The sequence below is a fragment of the Brachypodium distachyon genome, chromosome 3, assembly GCF_000005505.3.
Source record: "Brachypodium distachyon strain Bd21 chromosome 3, Brachypodium_distachyon_v3.0, whole genome shotgun sequence".
Lineage (NCBI taxonomy): Eukaryota > Viridiplantae > Streptophyta > Magnoliopsida > Poales > Poaceae > Brachypodium > Brachypodium distachyon.
Window position 1 is genome coordinate 52,581,453 of NC_016133.3, and position 24,627 is coordinate 52,606,079.

The following is a 24,627-nucleotide window of genomic DNA, read 5'->3' on the forward strand; positions in this document are numbered from 1 at the left end:
TTGCCTGCAGGTTGCGTTGTAAACTAGCTTTTGGGATCTTCGATGTAAGAGATTGTGCATTAAAAGAAGTACACACTAAAGGTATTGACTACATATATTCCTTTAACATATGGCAGTTTACAGAGGCTACAGGAATAAAGCGATATTGAAGCAACGAGCGTTCAGCATGGACTCTATATCTAGAATCCAGATTGGATATGCAGGGGAGAGTAGATTTTGATTGCTTGGGGGTGGGCGATCAATGATCTACACCTTTTTTCCCCGAAAAGATCAACTATCGTGCATGGTGTTTTGTCAAGGAATGCCATAAGATTCTCTCGAGGTTTCACTCAGCAATGTGTATGCATTGTCCAGAGGAGGCAAACCAAGTTAATCTCATTTAATTTGTTTTGCCTCGTAGCCATGCCAGGTCTGGATGCATGGATGACCATTGGAATTTCTGGTGTCTATGCTTGTGGACGATGTAACCATTATTATCTCACAACGAAGTTTTTTAAGTTATCATGAAAAAAGACAGATCTCAGTCTAGAGAGAGTACGCAATACAGGCAATCATCATGATTTCCTTTCAATGTATACCAGCACTAGCCACAGGATTGAATTATTTGGAGGTTACGAGTGAAGGGTCAGGTTGGGACTGTCCAGTGGCCGCTGGAGCAGAGACAAATAGGGGAAATAAATAGTTCGGTAATGATTATTTTTTCAGTCATCATGACTGCGTACTTTGTTAATTGGTTTCAAGTACAGTCTGGATTAGCTAGCACTATATTTTCTGTACAAAAATTGTTGTATTAGTAGTGAATTTCTAGTTTTTGTAGTGAAATTATAGGATATACTAGTAGCATGTAGCAGGAGGTTTTTTTTTTAAGCAATGGGCCTTCCCATCGATTTCTATTATAGAAACTGCCAACCATGTCTACAGCAGTTTGAAACGATAACAATCAGAAGCTAAACATAATCCCAGAGCTATTACAATGCCTCAGGCCAGAGAAATAAAAGGACAGTCAGAGTGGCTTCCTTCAGTGAAAAAATAATCAATCCAAAGTTCCAAACTGAGGGCGCAGAATGATAAAGTTGGTACTAGTAGTATAGTCTAGGACTTTCGACTCCCTTGGAAATATATGATGACATAAAGAATTTTCCGAACTGCCCGCGCAGATTTAATTGCCGGTGCAGAATCTAGGATCGCTTCAGAATCTCTCGCAATGTTGGCGACTGCAAACTGATGCAGGACAAAACCATTAAAAACTCACCAACTGCATGCCAAGTTGATATATATACGAGTATAAGTTATACAACTGAATTGTGTATACAGAAGTCGAACGGCAGTAGCATTTGCTAGGCCATTGAAATCATATAGCTACTACTACTAATCAAACACAACGTATTTGAGTAAATCTTCTGCCTAACAAAGGAAAAAAGCAAGATATGCACATGCATCTGATTGATTGTCGAGAAAGAAAGAAAAGCGACTCAACGCCGGTCCGGTCCTACTCGCGAATCTGTCAGCAGTATTCCGGGCACGGCGGCACCACCTCCTCGGGCCCAGCTGCCGGCTACCCGCCGCAGCACAGCCAGCCAACGCGGCTGGGAGCCTGGGAGGAGAATTGACAGAAGTGCCCTCCAAAAGCTTTATACGAACGATGCGCGCGGTCGGTTGGTCCGGTCCTGTCCTGATCCTGATCCCCTCGCTACCAAACGCGCGTGAGGAGGCTGGCGAGCGGGCCGGCCCGCTCGGCGGGGGCCCAGCAGTTGGGCCCGGCAGAGCGGGCACGTCATCCGGCCCAGGTCGATCCAGCGGTCGATGCAGCCGCGGTGGAACGCGTGCGCGCAGTTGCCCAGCCGCCGCACCTCGTCCGCCGCCTCCAGCTTCTCCAGGCACACGATGCACGTCGTAGCCGCCGCCGCCGCCGCGGTGTCGTGGCAGCACGAAGAAGGACGCGCGAGAAAGAGGCGGCCGAACTCGACGGCCGGGAGCTGCTCCTTGACCTGCTCCGGCAGCGGAGCGTCGTCCACGGAGCGGCGGTCGTCGCGCGGGAAGCTGCAGAGGCCGACGACGGAGAGCACCGTCAGGAGGGCGTCCCTGACGGCGCTGAGGAACCTGAAGAAGGCGACCACCGGCTTGGGGATGACGAAACAGTAGCACACCAGCGGGAATCCCATGATCGGCCACCAAAACGAACTTCCAACGACGAGGGGCGGATCGAGCTAGCAGCAAGGCTGTCGCTTTGTGGCTGTGGCCTGTGGGTGCGAACTGAGAAGAAGAGGATGGATATACGGTGCTGATCGGCTAGTCTGGAGCGCACGCGCGCTGGTTATATAGCGCGGGCGGGGGCAGAGAGCGAAAGCAGAGTCAGCTTCGCGTGGTTTTGGTGGGCGGATAACGTGGCCCGGGAAGCGTCGGAGAAAGGCGGAGAGGCACGCACAGACACGCGCACGCATGGTGTCGCCGTACGTCTCTGGGCATTGGAAATTGGCCGGCGCGCTCGATCGGGTCGTGCCCGGAAGCACCCCAGCACAGGTTTTCCCCCGTGGTGGAATGACGAGTGACGCGGTGCGCCATTGTTTGACCGTTCCCCACATGCATGGTGGTGTAGCACGGTAGAAAGGGTCCGTGCTCCAGTACGTCGCCGGGGGGGACTTGGCACGCATGGAACACACGAGTTGGGCGGGATTCCATATGGGGAAAGGCCATAACGGTAGCAGTGCGCTTGCTTGCATCATCCGTGCCATGCTAGTACTATATGAACGAACGGTATAATTAGCAGTCGAATTAAACAGAACATCATGGGTTGGTCATGGAGCCGGCACGCACCGCGCACCACACCATTGATTGGCCTTGGCGTGTGCCAAAGCGATGTCACGTTTGGGAGTCCGCGCGCACGACGTCCTCCGGTGGCACGCGCGAATCGGTTCGGTGCGCGGTCTCTGTCACCGTGCGTGGTCTGTGGGCTGTGGCAAGCAAGCGATCGATAGCCCCCGTCCGTCATTAATTTCTTTGCCACGCTCGGACGCAGCAGTTTGGCTGATGGTTCGTGCTGGGATTTGATACGGGTCCCTGGTTACGCGCGAGTCGATCCATCGCGGGCAGGTTCGGCTGCCCGGGATGGAGATGGAGCCATCATCATCAACGGCAACGAGATAGTACGCATTCAATTGAGGGAAACGAACGGTGCCGAATGTCCCTGGTATGGATCCACCTAATTTGGCCGGAGCACAGAGCAGCCGAGCCAGCGCGACATGTACATGGCGATGGCAAAAATAAAGCACATTCACGGTGCAGGACAAGATGGCAACGGCCAACGGCCCAGAAGCCCATATCTACAGAGGATTTTACTCTGAAAGGAGACCATTAAGATACTCTAAAAAAAAGGAGACCATTAATTCCACGGAGAATCCGTCGGGTTTTACGCTTACAAAACCATTCTACTCACTCCGGCCGAAATTACTCGTCGAAATATACATGTATCTGGACGCTTTTCACACATAGATACATCCGTATTTGGGCAAGTTTGAGACAAGTAATACCGATCGGAAGAAGCAGTATTTTATATTTTAGTAAACTTATTACATTTGCCCTATATATGTGTGCACGTTAACCTAATTTGGTCATTTCATAACCCTAATTATTATCTAACCTTCTTGTACCGAATCCTCGGCCCCCGGCCCCCATTCCCCATCTAGACGCGACCCCCGCTGCCACTGCCATTTCTCCTGCGGTGCATACTTGGGTGATTGTGTATTCGAGTGAACTAGACGTTATTAGGACAGGGACGAGCACGGAAACAGAGTGGTAAGCACTACAGTACTCTACATATTTGATCTCGTTGCCATCTTGACTTCTTGAGGTACTGGCAACGTAAGACATTTGCAGCTTCTAAGGCTATTTCCTTCGGTGTTGTCTCTTGGCCCATAATAAATGTTAAGAAATCATATATCCAATGCAGTTGGATGATGTGGCATATCGTTAAATGTTAAAAGAGAAGGTAGTAGTATCATAACATGATACCAGCAACATAACGCTTTCCAAATCATGTGTCTCTTGAGAATCAATAAATAAATGTCGTATGATACCATGCTTATAATACTATGCATTATGAAGATGGTATCATATGTATGATACTATCTCTATGTTTCTCCCACTATGACACCACCATGACCAGCCTTAAGGTGTTATCTAAAGTAGCAGTTATTTAGTAGATTTGTGAGAGAGTTACTGACTTTGTGTTGATTTGCGTGAAAAAACGGTTGTTCACATAAAAGATAGTTTTATCATTAAAAGAATGCCATTGCGGCAAAATGCATAAAATGACGTGCCAAGAGACTTGGGAGTGGCCTAATTGAAAAAAAAAAGCTTCCCTTGACATACTTGTGTTTTCTCTCTTTTTTAGCAAATCGAGTCTCCTCTCCAACAACAGGAAGAAAGAAGACAGAAGTTCACAACTTCCATGTTTTTTTACCACATTCACCACTTTCAGGTTTGTATAGCTAAGCCCACAGACCACGAAATTCAGCCCATCTTCCAGAAGTTTTTCTGCAGGTGGGTTTCTGTTTTTTCCTACGGTGAGTATAGTTTCACGGAGTTGGGCCCTATAGAAGAAGAATTTTGTGCTTCTTTTATTTAACATTTGTTCGATGTAATAAAGTTACATGTCATTCTAAAAAAAAAATGTTCGATGTTTCTTTGTTCTAAAAGGGAAATATATTACTCATTGCAAAAATTTGTATCACCCCGACATACGGCATTAGCTGAAGCTGTGACTGACTAGCGAGTCCTATCATTTTCCGATTGGATGTAATATGCTCATCTTGTTTTGTCAACCTGATGATTTAGTTAGCCCCCCTTTTTCATAATTGCTTGCTGGTGCCGCCTCAACCCCCCTAATTTGTTGAGCATGGCAGGAAAGATCAGGTCATATACCTCCTACAACCTGATCATGATAGTAGGATCCAATGGATTAAAGGGAAAGATGTGAACCGAAAGAAACAGATAAGTATACTGCATAACTAAGAGCCAACCTCCCAAACTCTTTACAAACAGTAACAGATGCTATAGACTTATGTCTATGTTCATGGAGAGATGAATCTACTGACAACAGACTCTGCATTACACTTCTGTTGTAGGCCTGTAGCTCAGCAGAATAACTCTACGATGGTTAATTGCGCACTAAATTTGCCAACAGGTTGCCAGAACTTGATGCATGTAGACAGATCGTCTGAAGTCCAAAGGCCCCATAGAATCAAGCGTTGTTCTGCATTGCAAAGATAGAGGTTTCCACACCAAATATATTAGACATCGATGCTCACAATACAGTAGGAAACGACAGCGATATTCAGAAAATTGAGAAAATAATTGGCAGCTGGAAGAGCAAAATTGTTCAAGTCATGTTTGATTGATGTCTAATGTTCAAGCCCATTAAAAACAACTAAGAGTATTGCTTCAGTTGCATTCTAGTAGTGAAGACTGACAACACGGCACCCTTCGGCGCTAAACTGTTAACTGTATCCACAGATAATATTGTACAGATAAATGAAATGCATTTTGTATCAGAAATGTGTAAGCAGGTCTAGGAAGGCCATTCCTGGATACTGAATATTAGATCCTAGATGGATTGATGCTGAATATAGAGGTTTGGGCATTTATCATGGAATCATGGTACCCCACACCGTTAAGGAATTCTTAAACAGAGTTGTTGCCCAACCACACGAATAGAACGGCATAGGGATATGGTTCGTGAACCCTTAGCGGTTCAGCACCTCCACAAAATGCATTGGTCCCCAATCAGGTTGGAACATTAATTATCGCTTCCAACCCTGATTATGGCTAGCAGTGGCTGGACCTCTGATCGTTCATTGCTGGAGAGGCGACTATTTCTCCTCTTCCAACAAGTTCTACATGGTTAACAGAAACACACCTTTATCCCACTGTTTTCAGCACTGAATAAGACAGCAGCGAGGGGCAGATCACAGTGGCACAATTAAACGATGCAATGGGGAAATGAAGGAAGACTTCCCACAAAGGTCTTGTTTGTTGACTGATTTCACGGTTCAGGTGGAGACAGGGAGTTGAACCCAAAAACTTTGTTCGGCTAGCATCAAGGATAGCCATAAAATATTGGTCTGATAACTGTGGCAAAAAAAATGGAATGAATTGATGAACCGTAATTCAAAGTCAGTCAGATTCAAATTTGGCATAAATTGGGGCCTCTCTTATCTCGGAAAGAAGGCTTGCAATTGTAAACCATGGACCGAGATGGACATTTTGCCATGTCCACATGGTTATGGTAAATGAAGGTATCCATAACATAGAGATAAACTTGTCCCCATTTCGATGTTTTCAGCACCATAGATTTTCTATTTACATGAGAAATAGGAACACCATTTTTAAGAGTTCACCATACGCTGGACATGATACACAAAATTGGCAAATTATATGCTTCAAGGGACTGATAATTTTAGTACTACACTATGGAAGAACTAAATTGAAGTAATATAGCCAAAAAATGTATGCATGTCACTAATCAGGTTATACATGTCCAGGACCTCATAATCAATATGTAAAATCACCTTCGTTAAGTATTAAATGTGTTGCCAATTGCCATGAATCAATAGAAATTATTTCGTACAGGAACTTGTGGCAGGTCTTCGTCAATCATCACTCAAAATTATAGAACTGTCAGACCATAAATTAAGATGGAACCAACCTGGTCAGACCCTGAGAAGTTGAACCTTGTTCTCAATGGCAATGCCCATCCAGTCCGGATGCGCGGCAATCCACTGCAGCTGGTTTATCTCCGCACCAGCGTCATAAACAAGCACCGGATCAATCCCCTCGGTAGGCACCGCCGCCTCGGGCAGCTCCCAGATCAGCGCCTGCCCGTCGTCACCTGCCGAGCAGAGGTGCCTCGTGGCCTGCGGTGCCCAGGCGACCGCGTTAACGCACGCCCCGTGCCGATGCAGCTCGGCCACGGGCACCCCGGGCGCGCGTATGTCGAGCACGACGACGGCGCTGCTGTCCATGAGCAGAGCGGCCATGTACCGTAGGTCATAGCGGTTCCAGGCCAGCCGGAGGAGCGGCGTGTCTGGGCGGGGGCTCTCGTAGACGATGGTGGAGTGCTCCTTGTCCCGGAGGTCGAAGACTCGGACGGATCCATCGGCGGAGACGGACGCAAAGACGCCAGCCTCGCCCCAGGCGATGTCGTGCACGGCCTTGTCGTGCGCGATGAGCTGCGTCTCGACGACGCCGAGGTCGATGTCCCAGATGGTGCAGGTGGTGTCGATGGATGCAGTCCCGATCCGGCGGGGCTCGATCTCGTTCCAGTCGAAGGAGGTGAGGGGCGCGCAGAACTCGGAGGCGGAGGCCTTGCGGTTGTCGAGGACGGAACGGAGCTCGGGAGCGGGGGCGGAGGGGGAGAGATCGTCGAGCGGGGTGTGCCAGAGGCGGAGGACGTCGGAGGAGGAGGCGAGGAGGGGCGTAGCGGCGGCGCGTGGGTTGAATTGGAGCTTGGTGGGTGGGTAGGGGTGGTCGAAGGAGAGGGCGGGGATGGTGCGGAAGGAGGTGGCGGAGGGGTGGACGGAGTCGAAGGCGAGGAGGGAGACGCGGTTGTGGAGGTCCTCGAGGAAGCTGCCGGCGGCGAGGACGGGCGCGGAGGGGGAGAAGGCCAGCGCAAAGATCGAGTGCGGGAGCTCGCACGTGAAGGCGTGCGGGTTGTTCGCCGTCGTGTCCGCCCCGGCTGCCGATGGCTGCGGCTGCGGCTGGTCCATCGAGGATTTGCTTTGGTTTTTTGGAGGATTTGCTTTGTTTCGGGTGGATCAGGTCTGCGGGTGGACTCGCCGCTGGGTGGCTATTTTACCAGGACACGCCAGATAGGGGAGTGGGTCGGGGTGCTGGGACACTGGGTAGGAAGCTTCGAGACGCGCGTGCCGCGTCTAGCAGTTGAACGGCGGCGGCCTGGCACGGGGGTTGAACAACGACTGTGCGGTCTCTGGGCGCAGTGCACGGCGCACGGGGGAACCGACGAATCACCCGTCCGTTCGTCAAACCTATGCATGCTGTGCTAGGACGATTGGGGAAATGGTTGACGAGTGGCTGTCAATACCCAAACCAGAGGTCTTTCGACGAGGAGAGCACGGGTGCATCAACAACCTCGCCGATTAACATGGACCTAGTGGGACAAAAGAATTATCCAGGTTCGGAGCCCTCAATGAGGTAACACCCCTACGTCCTGCTTTGGTGTTTTGTATTGATCAGGATAAAAAAAAGCTCTGAGGCTATGGTGTGCAGATGGGATCTGGCGAGTAAGAAAAGGATGGCCCCCTTTCCGATCTCCCCTCCTGGCTTTATATACAGGAGACTAGGTCTCGGGCGTGATAGTCGGATAGGTTACAATCAGATCAGTACATTTTGATATGCCTAGATTTCATTCCTTAGTTTGAGCCGCAATTTAAGGTACTCGGGCCTCGTATACTTGATGGGCCTTCGTGTTGGCCCTTTGTCTGGTTGTAGCAGGTATATGAAGGTTGAGGACCCGAAGGCTCATTCCCTCGTCAACGGGGAAAACCGCAAACTACCTGCGGATTGTAATTTGCAAACTAAAATTCTACTCCCTCAGTCCAAAATAAGTGACATGGATTTGTATAAGAATCTATACAATTTCATGTCACTTATTTTGAAATGGAGGGATTATTTTAAACTTTGAGCTTGTAGTGGTGCCGGTTGAAGTCGAACCTTCGATTTTTGTTCCGTGAATTCAAAGTTTACTATTCTCGATCATTATTAGTGACCCATATTGTTAAAAGGAATCAACATATTTTTGTTCCATGTACTATAGGAAACTATAATCCTGTGCCGGCAACTTTGGCTGCTCTGTGTTTGGCAAACTTGGCTTTAGTACATCTCCACTGCACTCTAGGAAACTATAGATCCTCTGCTGGCAAAGTTTGCTGCTCTGCGTTTGGCAAACTTGGCTTTACTAGAGAAAACTTTGACTCATGTGTTGACAATTTCGGCTTTTCTAATGCCAACTTTCACTCCTTTACCGGCCACTTTGGTTTCTGTGGCGGCGACTTTAGCTCTTGTGTAGGCAACTTTGACTACTTTTGCTAGCAACTTCGACTGCAATGTAGATTCAAATATTATGTCATTCCGACAAATGGTTGAGAAAAAAAATGACTGATTTCACTCATGGTTCAAATATTAAAGTTAAAAATACAGAAAAATTGAAAAGATATAGAAAAAAAATAAATGTTACACTGATTGTTCAAAATTCATCATTAAAGGGTTAAAACAATTGACTTATTTCCTACAAATTTTAAATTGAAAAATTAAGGTTTCAGTGAGAAGAGTTTTAAAAAATATCCAAGAATACTGCTCTCTCCGATCCAAATTACTTGTCGCAGCTTTGTCTATACAAAGCTGCGACAAGTAATCTTTTATCATGAGGTGTAGTGCATATCGACAAAGGGACGAGAACCCGGAGTAAAGGGAAGGTGATGCCAAAGGGATGAGAAGAACCCAGTGTAGAATAGGAAGATTGGATTGCAAGCACTCAGATTGTGCTGTCGTTTGTATTCATCTCTTATATAGTACAACATGGGCCACATCGTGGGACAGATCGTGTACAAGAGGGATAGCTACGAGAGGGAAGGCTCGGTCTAGACGATTGCTATACAGGTGCTATCGCATGAAGGGAAAATACTCTAACACCCCGCCGCAGTTTGTATGTCTGGAGGCTGGACACACAAGCTGGACCGAAACTCCTGGAAACAAGCCGACGGCAAGCCCTTGGTCATGACGTCGGCGTACTGCTGTATGGTGGAAACATGAAGGACCCGGAACTGACCCAGCGCCACCTTCTCTCGCACAAAATGGATGTCCAGCTCAATGTGCTTCGTGCGCCGGTGATGCACAGGATTGACTGCCATGTACACTGCAGAAATGTTGTCACAATAGACCACTGTCGCCTTTGGAACAGGGACGTGAAGCTCGCCAAGAAGCTGTTGCAGCCAACAACACTCGGCCACCACATTGGCCACACCATGATACTCGGCCTCCGCACTGGACCGTGACACTGTTGGCTGCCGCTTGGAAGACCAAGACACCAGAGAATCACCGAGGAAGACGGTGTAGCCTGATGTTGACCGTCGAGTGTCAGGGCAGCCTGCCCAGTCGGCGTCGGAGTAGGCGACGAGGTCCAATTTGCTGGAGCGGTGCAGCCGAAGCCCGTAGCCGGCAGTGCCGCAGATGTACTGAAGAATCCTCTTGACGACGGCGAGGTGGCAGTCCATGGGCGCATGCATGTGCAAGCAAGCCTGCTGCACGGCATAGGTAATGTCGGGTCGTGTCATGGTGAGGCACTGGAGTGCACCTACAATGCTCCTGTACTCCGATGCGTCAGCGACGGGGTGCCTCGAGGAAGAAGGCAGCTTGGCACTCGTGTCGATGGGCGTGGACACCGGCTTGCAGCCGGCCATGTTCGCGCGCTCCAGGAGATCAGCAGCATACTGCTGCTGTGAGAGGAGGAAGCCGCCGGCGTCGCGCGTGACATGGATGCTGAGGAAGTGGTGCAGCGTGCCGAGGTCCTTGATGGAGAATTCTCGCTGTAGTCGATCGATGAGTTGTCGAAGTAGGCCGGTAGACGATGCCGTCAGCACGATGTCGTCGACGTACAAGAGCAGGTATGCAATGCCGGCGGCGTGACGAAGAACGAACAGGGACGTGTCTGACTTGGTGGACACGAACCCGATCGATCGAACGAAGCAGGCGAACCGGTCGTACCACGCCCTGGGCGCCTGTTTGAGGCCGTACAATGACTTGGAGAGGAGGCAGACGTCGTTGGCGCGTGCTGGATCGACGAACCCTGCAGGTTGTTGGCAATAGACACGCTCCTGTAGAAAGCCATGAAGAAAGACATTGTTGACATCAAGTTGATGCAGAGGCCAGTCCCGCGAGCAGGCAACTGTGAGCACGGTGCGAATTGTTGCAAACTTGACGACCGGCGAGAAGGTCTCGTCGAAGTCCACTCCTGGGCGCTGAGAAAAGCCACGGACAACCCAGCGCGCCTTGTACTGCTCAAGCTTGCCGTCCGGCCGAAACTTGTGCCTGAACACCCATTTGCCGCTGATGATGTTGGCGCCTGGTGGCCGCGGCACCAGCTTCCATGTCTGATTGGCCATCAACGCTTGAAATTCTTCCTGCATCGCTGCTAGCCAATTGGGATCACGTAAAGCCGACCGCACAGTTTTGGGCAGAGCCGAGAGAGTGTCGGTGTTGGCTGTGAGATTGGTGTAGCATTTGTTTGGGAGGAAGATCCCTCATTTAGCACGAGTTTGCATCGGGTGGGAGAGAGGCTGGTGGACGGGAGCTGCAGGTGGACTCGACGGGGAAGAGGCGACTGCATGAGGAGAAGAAGCTGCCGCGGCAGGATTTGGGGCTGCCGCGGCAGGAGCCGACCGAGACGCGTAGGACACGAGAGGCACCGGTGCAGGCCCCGACGGAGGAGCGTAGGGCATGGTGGCCGCCGGCGGTGGAGCAACGAAAGCAGCACCGGCGTAGGGCAGAGGAGCAGCTAGTCGAGGGCCGAGCACGCCAGCACCTGGGTAGTGCGGGCGCCACTGGAACGGCCACGCCTGGACCATGCCCTGCCACGCCGGAGCGTGGGCGGGCGGAGGTGGAGCTGGGTTGCTTGGGGCACCGCCACTGCTTGTCGTCTTGCTCCTCTGCCTCCCCTTGTTCTTCGACTTGGACGGCGTGCTGGTGGAGGCGGTGGAGGCTACAGGAGCAGCAGGCGCTGGTGCGTCAGGAGCAGTGGAGACGTGCAGCGCCGTGTCCGTCGGAGCGTCGTTGTCATCTTTGGCTGCTCGTGTCTCCTCCAGCTGAAGGAAGGAGCGGAGGCTTTGGAAAGACGGCAGTGGCACCTCACGTGTGATGATGGGGATGACGTGGTGCAGCTCCTTGTGCGGGCCGCTGAGAGTGCTGTGGACGAGGTCCTTGTCGGGCACCGCCTTGCCCAGCTCGTGAAGATTGTCGGCGATCGTCTTCAGACGGGAGCAGTACGTCGTGACAGACATCGCGCCTTGCCGAATGCTGTGAAACTCGGAGTCAAGATACACAGCACGAGTCACCTTGTTATCGAGGAAGAGCTCCTCGATCTTGGTCCAGACGCCGATCGCCGTGTCGCGCGGCGCCAAGATGATCGTCAAGATCTCCTCGCTGACTGTAGTGTAGAGCCAGGACACGATGGTGCAGTCGTTCTGAAGCCATGTCGCAGAGGGATGCAGTGGGGCGAGTGCGGCATCGACGTGGTCCTCAACAGCAAACTTGCCGAAGATGTTGCGGAAGACGATGCTCCACAACGTGTAGTTGGCGGGCTGCAGTGACAGGGTGGTGGAGATTTGGTGCTGGATGGTCACGTGCTGCAGGTTCTGAGGCGGAGCCGGAGAGGGTGCCGGAGAGGACGCCGGAGTGGGCACGGGAGAGGGCGCCGGCGCGACGGGCGGAGCGAAGGCAACCGGCAAAGCTGGCGGCGATGCAGTGCCGTAGTCGCGGCGGAAGGCCGCGAAGAGGTCGACGAGCGCCAACGAGTAGGCCAGAGCAGGGGGCGCCGCAGGAGGCGCGGCAGGGGCTGCCGCAGTAGTCACCACAGCAGCCGTGGCAGAGGCTTCAGGGGCCGCGGCAGAGGCTGCAGGAAGGGCCGCGGGAGAGTGGCCGCCGCGGGATCGACGGTGGGCGGCGAGCATCTCAGCTAGGGCAGCGGAGGTGTCCGCTGGGAACACCGAGGCAGACGCCGCGCGAGGGGACGAGAAGAGGACGCCCGTGGATTGAGTGGCGAACGGGCCGCGAAGATCAGCGGCAGGTGCGCCTGGTGGTTGACCCATGGGCGAGAGCAACGGAAGACGAAGATCGATCAGAGAAGGATCGTAGGGGTAACTAATACCATGTAGAATAGGAAGATTGGATTGCAAGCACTCAGATTGTGCTGCCGTTTGTATTCATCTCTTATATAGTACAACATGGGCCACACCGTGTACAAGAGGAAAGACTCGGACTACACGGTTGCTATACAGGTGCTATCACATGAAGGGAAAATACTCCAACACCCAGAATGGAGCTAGAGTAGTTAACAGCTGTATGTTGACGTGGTATTTTTTATGACATGTAGTCAGAAACGAGCCAGACAAGAGGGCAAATAATTTAATTGGTACTCTTTGAACAGTTTTAGAGCGTAGGTCGCCAATGAGACAGCCCTTGAAGACCGGAGCATACCGGGTGTACCAGTGTGGTGGTACTCGATATTTCAATAACAGGACACGAATTAAACCGATTGATCTTTCATGTGACAACATTTCAAGTAACAACATAAAACCTGTCAATCAGGATAGCGTGCTCTTTATTCCCTTGGCAACAATGGAAAGTATAATAACAAGAGAAATTGCAGGAGATTACGAGCATAACTACCATGCGACTCAACACAATGTTTCTTCCGCAAAAACTAACTAGCATGGTGCAAAATAAACCATCAGCGTATTAGGCAATCACCATTCACCACTGCATGACAAATTAAGCCGAACTGTTGATGTATACTGATGACTTAAAACTAGACAAATCCCAGATGAAAATACCAGTAGCAAGCATAACACTGCTAAACATCTTTAACGTTGGGAGCTGAACAGAGCTCGGCTGATGATACCAGTTGCCTCAATGTAACGTTCAACACAGCGTGACACACAACTGCTCTCGCTTCCACTCAAGCTTGATCCTGGCTTAGTCACGCACTTTGCGAAGCACTTGTTTCCAACAGTCTGAAATTACAAGAGACGTTAAGCATTTACCAACTAAAACTTTGTCTAGACGAAAATAGACAAGCAATTAACTGGAAACATAACGTGCTTCTTTGTATGTAATAGATCCACAAAGATGGACATCATGTATACAAACTTGTGGATATCCTGATGCAACAAAAGAGTTTGAAACTCCCTGATGTGACATCATTAATCAATTGATCAAGGTGAAAGCAATAAGGCCTTTTACAATTACAAGTGCTGCCTCAACAAATATTGCATATTAATCATTAGCTCAGATTCGTTCCGGGACAAGGAAAAACATGGAGATCTCAAATAGTAGTATCAACCAAAAAAGTACAGTATGTCAGGATAATTGAGGGAACTCAATGAAGCACAAGAACATAGGTCATGAAGTAAGGATATATTTGTTAGTATCAGTCCCAAATCTGTATTCTACAAGTTAAGTGACTTCATGCAGTCGAGCCAAGTAAACCAGTTTACTACAATCTCAAAGTTGGGGTACAATATGCTTTTCAAGTCTGGAAAAGTCTAAATAAGTATAATATGGTACAATGTGCTTTTCAATTTCACCGTTCACCAGATGCCACCATGTATTTTCAAAACAAGTGCATGCTTGTTTTGAACCCAGTGCAAAGTAATAATTGGTTCATATCAGAATAATAATACAACCAACCAATACCATGAACGAGGCTCATAACATAAAACAAGTCATCTTCGTTCCAAGCTTGTAACATATGTACACAATTTAATGATGGGAAATGCTTATTTTTCAAAAGATTTGCTCCTTCCTCCAGGTTTACAACTTATAAGGATACTCTAGAAAATCAAATAACTCTTAGCTAAATAAGACGCCTTTAAAAAATAGAAGCTGTAATCTCCTATAACAGGACATGTCTTAAATACACCTGAATTTTCACATATATTATGTGCGGTAATCACCATGTATGGGAAGCAAATGCAAGGCGATATTGATTATGGCCGGTCATAAGCGACATGTGTGAATTATAATGGCTTTTTATCAGAGTTTACAAGCTTGATTTTAGTGTTTCAGTACTTCAAGCCATCAATTGCAACAAATGACTGTGTATTCCCTCTTGCAAACAAGTTATTTCTGAAACTAGTATTACTTGTGCCCAGGATTTACCAGTCAAACAATCCATACAAGATTCAAATGAAAAAAACTAACTAGATGAGAAGAATAGAATGTGAAGATCTAAACATCTTGTGCACCAACATTTCTGCCAGTCAGCATAGCATTAATCAATAGGTATCAGGTATTGATACAGCACCAACATGGCTTGATACTTACCACGAATTATCAAAAATCACTTTCCCTTAAGATAATGACGAGTGTGTAATGTTTGTCTTACGGACTTCATTTCTTTATGTTGAGCTATGTTCTGGATCTTTTTTTCCTTTTTACTATTCGTACTGATTATACTGGAATATGGAAAATGATGTACCATCTCCCATATTGATGCACCAGCATCTTGTATTTTACCGGTACATCATAAATATCGCCAAGGAAATATTAAGATGTACCAAACTCAGTTAATCAATATAAATGCTAATGCTTCGTTTGGATGTTGGTATTGGGCTCTTGGAATTGAATTGGAATGTAATACCAAATCAGCTTGGTATTGAAATGGACTATAATTTCAATTCTGCTGTTTGGCTGTATAGAGTATTGCTTGTTGGAATCAGCGGAGGACACAATTCCATTTTCTTGTTTGGATGTAGAAAGCATTGAATCTGCCTTCTTCCTTCCTGCACCTCACGAGCGGCTCCTCCTCGTTTCCAATTTCCCCATGGGTCTGACCTCCACAGCAGATTTCCCAGCCCCAGCGAACGACCTCCCAGATGGCGCAGCTCCGGGCATGTTCCCCCAATGATTGTCCTCCTCCCAGACCAGACACCGGAGGTGGAGAAGACGGCGGGAGGAGGCTAGCGGTACGCCAGAGCAACAGATCCATGGCGTTCTCCCAGCGGCCGACCTTCTCCCCCGGCTGCCGACCTCGTACCCAACTCCGGAGGTGGAGAAGACGACGGAAAGAAGGAATATGAGATGGTGGCAGCGAGAGGCGTCCAAACTCCGGGAGTGGCGGCCGACCTCGTACCCAACGCCGGAGGTGGATTAGACAAAGAAAGGGAGGAACATGATATAGCGGCAGAGACGGCGGCCGAACTCCGGCAGCGGCGCCGACGGGCGGCAGCGACCTCCGGTGGTGGCGGTCGGCGGCCAAACTCCGGCGGCCGTACCAGCCGTGGTTGGTAAGTGGTGGTGAAGAGGTCGGTAGTGCTCATGAACTGCAGCAAGATATGAGACAAAGCCAATTCAGCCCAATTCGGAGGGGTCGGGCTCGGTTCTGGGGACTGGCTCTTTTAACTATGGTTCAATTCCGTGGAATTGCCTTTCAATTCTATCTCCCAATTCCTGAAACATACAAACAGTAGAATTGGGAAAACTCAATTCCAATTCTGAATTCTGGCCTTCAATGCCAACATCCAAACACACTGTAAGGGAATTTGATGCGCAAACTACAACAAATTACTCCAATCTAAAAATATGTTGCTACTGAAAGTGTGCGATGCAACTGTATACATTTCAATCCATATTTTTTCAATGGTCATCAATGAATAGGGGAAGATAAAAGGAAAAAAAAATCACTAGTCCAGTCATGCAGTCACATACTCACATCCCTCCAATCAAGTTGAGTGTGATCACATCAGATGCAGACTGTTTACAATTCCAAGTATACAGTCAACGTGGCTTAACAGTACAACATGTAAAGTTCTTTCAAAGCTAATAATCCCTCTCTTCAGCAATGGAAATCAGCTACTCAGTTCTAGCAAATAACCAAACTAAAGCTATTAGCAGTGCAAAGGATCGAGCCTATATTTTTGTTAAAAATAACCATCTACCTAAGACAAGAATAAACCTCCTACATCAACATTTACTGGATTCCTCCCTAAACCAGTGAAACATTTAAGAGATGAAAACTGAAATCCTTCCCATCAAGCTATTCTAGGCTGGTGCTGCTTAAAACTAGAATCTGAAAGTTCCCCAACAAAGATGATATCTATCTAATAAACCCTTATGAATGTAAAACAAATACCTTGAAAGTACAATGAATAAAGAACTCCCTCTAAAGCTACTGCACCTACCTAATTAAGCAGGCACAAATGAGCACTAGCTCCATCTATCAAAACAAAACGAACCCAGATATTTGCCCCCGTAAGCAAACCTGCTATTGGCAAATCGAGAATCATCTAGCCCAGCTACTAGCATCCTAGCAATCTATACATATTTCCATCAACGAAAGGACTAAACGATATACTAAGATTAGGCGAGATCTCACCTCAAGAAACTCCTGGGCATAAGCCTGAGCGAGCTGCGCCTTGATCTGGTCCATGAGCGCCTCCGTGTTGGGGGGCGACCCGGACGACGACATCGACGGCGACGAGAAGGAGTCCATGCGGGTTCTCTTGCTTTCCAAGTCTTCACGGAATCGCGGCTGGTCGAGGCTCAGTGCGTTCTCCTGCGCGGCTGCGTCGAAGATTTCTGGGGACGGAAGGTCGAGGGCGGCGCGCAGGCCGCGTGGGGCAAACCCTAATACGCCCTGCTTGGATGGCCGTTTTGAGGCCCAACACCAGGGTAAAACTTCGGAGCCCAAAATATATCCGACCAAAGCCCAAAACAGCACTTGGACCGTCGTTCCTTTTCCCTAAAAAAAAAAACTTGGACCGTCTCGTTCCCGTCTTAAAAAAATATTTTCCCAGTAGTGGTATTTCTGCCGAATACGTTCGGAAACGGAAGAAAATCGGAGAAGAGAAAGGGAAGAAAAAAAATAGAGGAGCTGTAAAAACAAAAGTGAAACTAAAGTAAATACTGCCGAATACTACAGCGCTAATAATTAATCATCATTGAAGAAACGATTGGATGGCTGAGATCTTAATATCCCACCATTACGTCTTTTAACCTATAACTGACAGACAACATGACCTGTTTGGAATGTCTTTTTTTATGCGAGACTGATATATTTAGTTCAATCTAAACTAAATATGAGCTTCCGCAAAACAAAAACAGAGTAGAGAACAACATTTCAACTTTCCAAGAAGCAAGGTCATCAGGTCAAGCATAAAGATGGACCTGGTGGTCTATTATCCTTGTTTTTAAGAAATACACCGTTCTTGCCGTGCCGGCCGGTGGTATTTAGCACTAGAGCAGCAGACATAACGTTCCCAGATGCAGGCGTGCAGCAGAACGAGTAAAACCAAAGGAAGCCCAAAACAAAAAGCTCAAATTGACCGCGCGCGTGCCACACTGTGGGTGGTGGTGGGGTTTGCCGCCTGGCAGAGAGTCCAGACGACCTGCTCATGTGCGGCTTCGACGCGGCATGCAAAGCCTGCGGGCGTTGTCCTTCCTGAGGCCCAAGGCCGCCCCTCCGGTTCCTAAACAAATCCAAACGCGCAAAGTTGAAAGGCCCTTGTAGCTTAGCCCAGGCCATGGAAGCAAGCAACGCCAACTCCCCGGCTGGTGCGCCCACCCGTGCATGACCATGCATGGCCTCTGCGCTGCGCACCACTTGGTTTTCCACTAGCTAGCTGCTGATGTTGGTGGGCTCCAACTCCACGGACGATCTGGGCTTCTCTTTTTTTATAACTGAGAGGCGTCCGGCCTGCCGGGTTATCTTGTTAACTGCGCCATGCATTGCCACGTTGATGGGGATTGGATGGGGACCGAGTGCCGCTCCGGCCGGCCTGCGCTCAGTCTCGTTCGGTCCGCTGCTGGCTGATCGACGCGCGCGCGCGGGGCTTCGGAAACTCCACTGGGCTCCTCCTGCTGCTCGATCTGAGCCTTCTTTCGCTTTTCATCTTTTTGTGCAAAGCGTGACGAGGAGGCGCCATCATATCATTCGATCGTGCGTACACCGGTACGTATGCATGCCTATGCCTTATGCCCTTCTGCGCCCCCGCACTCATACCAAGATCATACCGACCGAGTCCGGCCGGCCCCTGTTGAGTATGCAAGTTCGATCGTGTGGATCGTGATCGTCGATTCGGCATATGGATCTAACCACGTGCCACGAACCACCACACCTAGATCTGAATTGTTATGAAATTGATAAAAAAAATAGGTCAAATGAAATTGAAAAACTTGGAAGCAAAAGTTCCGACGTACGTACGTCTGTGTGTGTGGACGTTCTGCTCCTAGTAGATGAGCGGTGGCGTCGTGGAGGAGGAGCCGGGGACGAGAAAGGAAGGGAAGGAGGACAAGAAAGGAGAAAGCTAGAGAGGAGAATGAGGGAAGCTCACCACGGCGACCGGTAGAGGCAACAAGGTCGCTTGGGGCTCCCCTGCGGCTCTAGAGAGGAGCGCATGAACAGGGCACGCCAGCGTCATCACCTCATCGGTGAGCAGGGTGCGGGAAACGAAGAAGGGCATGAAGAGAAATTAAAGTAAGTGATTGTGGCGTTCCTGCCCCAACGCTATTTCGTACATGGGCACATGGCATTAGGCCTGGAAACGGTTTGAGGGAAACCGGTTCTTATGGTTTAGTTTTTCATTTGGGTTAATTTGGTTTGCGTACAAATGGGCCACCACTGCGGATGGTTTGGTTCGTTTAGTTTCCGGTGAAACTAGTTCCGTTCGGTTTGGCTTGGGTATGGGCCGGTCTGCCGTCACGCTCGCCGTCTGCCGCCGCTCACATGCCGCCCCTCCTATGCGGTAGCGGCCGCGTCCCCTCATGGCACGCCTAACGGCTTTTGGTTGGGTTGAATTTCTAGCAGTTCCGTTTGGTTTGGTTCTGAAAAGATAATCGCTGGGTTAGTTATAGTTTTGGACGATGGAACAAAGCATCCAGGTTTGGTTTGGGTATGGGCTAGTTTTCAAACCATTGCCAGGCCTACATGGCATATTGTGTTCAAGTGTTTGTTAACATGTATTCCTCCGATCCATATTAACTGTCTCAAATTTGCCAAAATATAGATGTATTTATACTTAAAAAACGTCTAGATACATGTAATATTTCGACAATTAATATGGATCGGAGGGAGTAGCATGTTTTTAGAGTTCCCTTGATTAGGGCAAACAAAGCTTACAACACATAGTACATAAAAATAGATGTCATATATCTTTTGACACTCAATTGTCAAAACCGGGCACTAATGGTCTCTCTATCCCTGCGAAGCGGTATCGATGCTGTTTTGGCACGGTTATGGACTACTATTTTCACGTCGTCCTCATCCAGCAAGACAGGATCATACCAAAAAAAAAATCCTCCTCCTCATGGGCATTTGGTTGAGCAGGCATTGGGCTGCAAGGAACGACATGATCAACGGTCATCATTGTGCGAGGCCTCCTGCTTGAGCACCGTTTTTGTGGATGCATGTACTCATCTTTGCCAGTCATGGTGCCACCTACTTCCTTACGAACAACATGACCGACTTCGACACATATGATGGCCGCTCACCACGACGAGCGTGTATCGATGGTCAATGAGATTGTCGCCAACCTACCCACGACCTTCTTCAATCTCTAGCAGCTCAACACCAGCTTCAGTTTGTCGCTAATGGGCTCAGACTCACCAGCATGGTCACCGTCTTCGGTGAGCAATCCTTTGGTTGTATCCAATAGTCCTCCTTCTCTACCCATGCACCTCTCTTCCGGCCAACGCATGGACATGGACCCGAGCTCCTGAGGTCCCGCACGAGCAACGCAACAATGTCAACGATGATCACGCACTCATGACATCAGGCCACAAGATCCAATTCGGCTCCAACGACACAATGATCATGGTGTCAGGCAAGACAATAGGGATTGTGCTCGACTATGCGTGTGTCTATCGGCTCTATCAAAACAGGTTGACCGCGGCTATATATGGCTAAGATGACGGTGTTAGCGTGTGAAGACCAACAACACCGACATCAAGATGGAACCTTCCCCTCACCATCCTTGATACTTGAAAACGTATCGATTCGTTTCAAAGTTTGATGATGCACTTTTCCAGAAAATCAACTATTTTGAGGACTAATCCCTCTAATCATGCACCAACAGAATCCAGAACTTTCCTTTTATATATATATATATATATATATATATATATATATATATATATATATATATATATATATATATATATATATATATATATATATATGAGCAGGAAACTTCTCATATTATGATGGGACTTGGCAAGTATGATACTCAATACAAGGGAGACCCCCAAACGGCCGATGTAGCAAGAGAGCGCCCTGCGGCGCCATTCCGCCATCCGGGCCACTAGGGCCTACCCCAATGGCCCACCTTTTTATGACATGTTCGCCTCAACCTAACCATGCATCCTTTCAGCTGTATATTCTAAAATGGTTCCATTTTTTATAAGGGAGCACAATTCGTGAAAAGTGATCATAACCACAAGACGTTTAATATAAACCACCTCAAGGCGGAAACAAGACCCGGGCAATCAGGGCCACAACCGGTGCATCCATAAGGTATTTTTATTTTTTTGTGATTTCAAGCTTTGGTTCTGGATGTTTTTTCCATTGTTTTTACCCTGGTTTTTATAGATTGCGATGGCCCTGGCCCCTGGGTTACATTGTAAATCCTGGTTCAATTAACTTAACCTGCATGCACATGACATGCATGAACAGGAGTACGTGACGACAAATAATTTATCTTTTCATGCTTCATGGACGGATTGCATGGAAAACAAAGCCTGAGCGGCCATACAGGTATGCATGCATGCCGATCGGTCTGCTCTTCTGCGCACAATGGCTGGTGAAAGGAACTCTGAAAAGCTGCACACGCCACCCTGGGATCAAGACTACTTGTCGTTGACATGGACTGCTACAGTTCGTAGTTTCTTTCCGCAGGAGCGGCAGGACGTGCCACTAAAGTTACTTTACGCCAATTGATATTACGTGTCATGACAACGTGTGACTGCACACAATATATATACGCGCTGCGATAGAGGTGATCGATATGCAGGCCAGCATGCACTAACCTCATAACTGAGCTCCCAAGTCTCAAATGTGGAATTTACTGTTCACCAGCACTGTTTATATGATCACACTAATAGCAAGTGTGGTTTCCAATATTTCCATTTTGTACGTAGAATTATTCAGGAAACTAAACAAAACAGATTTGAAACCAAATTAAACTCGATCGATGCATCCATTTGGGGCAAAATTGTGACTAAAACCGCGTCATGTTGAGGGCCAAGGGTTGTTGACAACAATAACTCTTCGGGCGGAACGGAATATCGAAATTCTCTAGTTCTGCCAATGGAGGAGCTAAACGCGTAAAAAAAAGTTGCAGGATCAGCTCTATATTTTTGTGCCAATAATGGAATAATAATAAATATAGTTTAGTTATTGGGGAATTTTTGAACGAGAACTGCAACAAATTCTCATTTTTTAATATATTTTTGTGCCAAGTAGTTGTTACCCGGCCGACACATGCCATGTGTAGTGTAGGTGTATTGATGAATTATCTATCTAAACACATGCTGAGAAGCTTATATATAAAATTGGAATCGGTGGTGATGGGTGGGCGTCATTGGTCGGTGTTGGTCGGTCAATTTCGTTAAAATTACAATCAATATGTCACTGCCTCTTATTTTCTTTCCCTCCCGCCTTATTCACGATTTCAGTAGCAGAAATTCTACGGTTTAGATTTACCGAAAGTTATCGTACGGTCCAAATTTGTCACAACATAATACGAACAGTCCTAAAATAAATCAATCTCCTTAGCATGAAATCCAAAATTCTTCGTATCCATCTCAGTATGGAAATCAATCCGAACCCAAACAAAAAATCTCGGTATCAATCTCAGTATGGAAATCAATCTAATCGAAAAATCAATGTCCAGACTTCGCCTCCACCGGTTCGTGCTTGATACACTTTCCATTGTTCCGTAGCATCGCATGGATTCTTTTGCTAGTATGTATATATATCATTTGATAATGGTACTATTCATCTTCTCGTCCCGCTCCCGCAGGCCTCCTTGTCCGTTGCGTGTATATATGTGCTTAATTGTCAACATTACCAAAACGCACGCGCTAGCAGAGATTGACGTATCAAGAACAAATCTAGTACACTGCCTTGTTTTATTTATGAGCTTCATGAGTTTGGATGTTCTGGTTCCCTGTCTTTAGTTACGCAAGGTACGAAGTGCTGCCTCGCTCCCTAGCGGTACTAGATCTTAACAATCATAGTGACCACCGGTTGGAATATATGCCTTGCTTATCACTGAGCTGGGTGCAGTCTGCACTGTTCGGAAAACCGCTGCATAACACACAGGAGACACACGGCTTGCAGCCGGCCGGGGGTGCACATCACCTGCCATAGTGGCCATTCATTCATCATTCATGCATTGCACCGATCAGGGAAGACTACGACGTATACACGGGACACGCCCGCCAAATGACGTACCGGGCGCCACAGAGGAAAGCATCTGGCCGCCATGAGGCTCATCGTATACTCTAATTCTCTTTCTCTCACATGCATGCTTGTATGTATGGGGTACTCTACTACCACCAGTGCCAGCCAGGGAGAAACTTCGACACATTTCAATGCTAGAACAGCTCATTAGTAATTAATTCTACTGCTTTCACGGGCAGGCACAGGTCAATGAGAAATAAATGTTAGCTCGGTAAAATTCAAATTGGTCAGAAAAATATTCATCCTTGCGACTTGTACAACTTCATGAATGGATGACCAAGACCACACAGATGCACAGTAAGGCCACTCATGAGAGGCAATCTCCATGATGCATGGTATCTTGGTTGTTGTATCTAAAAGAGATGCATTAATTAATTTAGGGGACATGCTTGCTTGTGATCGATGTAACAAATGTTTTTGCCTATATATGTTCACATGCAAGAGTTGTAACTCCGCTAAGAGACAACTTCGCTCTCTTTCTTCCTTACTTGGCATGCCATGTCAGTAAAATGGCTAACATAACATGCTAAGAGACCGAATTGTGAGAGGCCTAAGCACATGCATGGTTTAAAAAAAATCAGTGGGAGTGCATGCATGCATGTAGTTATATTTGCACCTATGAGTTTAACATCTAACAAATGGATTGCATAGGTACCTCTCGCTGATAGTTTAAACCATGCAAATTCATGTACTACTAGCGGAAAGTAAATACAACAGTACGCCGGTCTAGCTCAGGCAAACACGTGATACTTCTTTGTTCATAAATAGATGACAGTACATTTAGGTGTATATGGAAACAATTAAAATCAATTCGGTGCACAAGTTTGACCAGTATTTTCAATAAATATGCTATATATGGTGAAAAATAACTCACTTGGGTCCAAACTATACGCATGTTTTTTTAGATACGAACAGTCTCCAAGAAACAACTTTGCCCATTAACTTTTGACCATGCCAGGAAAAAATAGAGAATTATGAAAAAAAATCGTGACTATCTAATTATACTGTCATCATTTGACCAATCTGAATAATATTTAATACTCCCTCCGATCATAAATTGGTGTCGAAATATTACATGTATCTAGACGCTTTTTAAGAATAGATACATCCATATTTTGGCAAATTTGAGTCAAGCATTTAGGATCAGAGGGAGTATTTTTATACAGTAGTATTCAATTTCAGAGAAGTTTGACAACCACACATGCACTTTCTAGGAAATCAGCTACTCTAAAACAGAGTTAGTATAAAATTGTTCTATTCGACATTACGCAAATATTTGTCATGAAAAAACTATTTGGTCATCTAACAAATTTGCATATTTTCATATACTGTGAGAAAAAGTTACAATTAATTATGACTTCGTGCTTTCTACAAAAAAAAAT

The 24,627-nt window shown here is 47.5% G+C and overlaps 2 protein-coding genes and 1 pseudogene across 3 annotated transcripts; all 3 read right to left on the reverse strand.

Moving 5' to 3' along the window:
• Positions 1-1,240: 1,240 nt before the first annotated feature.
• On the reverse strand, positions 1,241-2,353 carry LOC100822546 (annotated as a pseudogene).
• A 2,619-nt stretch (positions 2,354-4,972) lies between these two features.
• On the reverse strand, positions 4,973-8,031 carry LOC100823168 (protein TRANSPARENT TESTA GLABRA 1). 2 transcript variants are annotated; one of them, XR_002965315.1, is made up of 3 exons: positions 6,704-8,031; positions 5,915-6,126; positions 4,973-5,251 (listed from the first exon to the last, which is right to left on the reverse strand). XR_002965315.1 is itself a non-coding variant. In XM_003570061.4 (2 exons), the coding sequence occupies exon 1, from the start codon at positions 7,761-7,763 to the stop codon at positions 6,708-6,710; it is 1,056 nt and encodes a 351-aa protein (XP_003570109.1). In that variant the 5' UTR covers positions 7,764-8,021; the 3' UTR covers positions 4,973-5,251; positions 6,704-6,707. The 2 variants fall into 2 exon arrangements, 1 of the variants encoding a protein (XP_003570109.1); XM_003570061.4 differs by lacking the exon at positions 5,915-6,126 and having other exon boundaries at positions 6,704-8,021.
• A 5,318-nt stretch (positions 8,032-13,349) lies between these two features.
• Positions 13,350-17,403, reverse strand: LOC100823472 (mitochondrial import inner membrane translocase subunit Tim13). The gene is made up of 2 exons (XM_003570062.4): positions 17,162-17,403; positions 13,350-13,799 (listed from the first exon to the last, which is right to left on the reverse strand). Exons 1-2 carry the CDS (start codon positions 17,276-17,278, stop codon positions 13,650-13,652), a joined length of 267 nt encoding a protein of 88 aa, XP_003570110.1. The 5' UTR covers positions 17,279-17,403; the 3' UTR covers positions 13,350-13,649.
• Between the last annotated feature and the right edge of the window lie 7,224 nt (positions 17,404-24,627).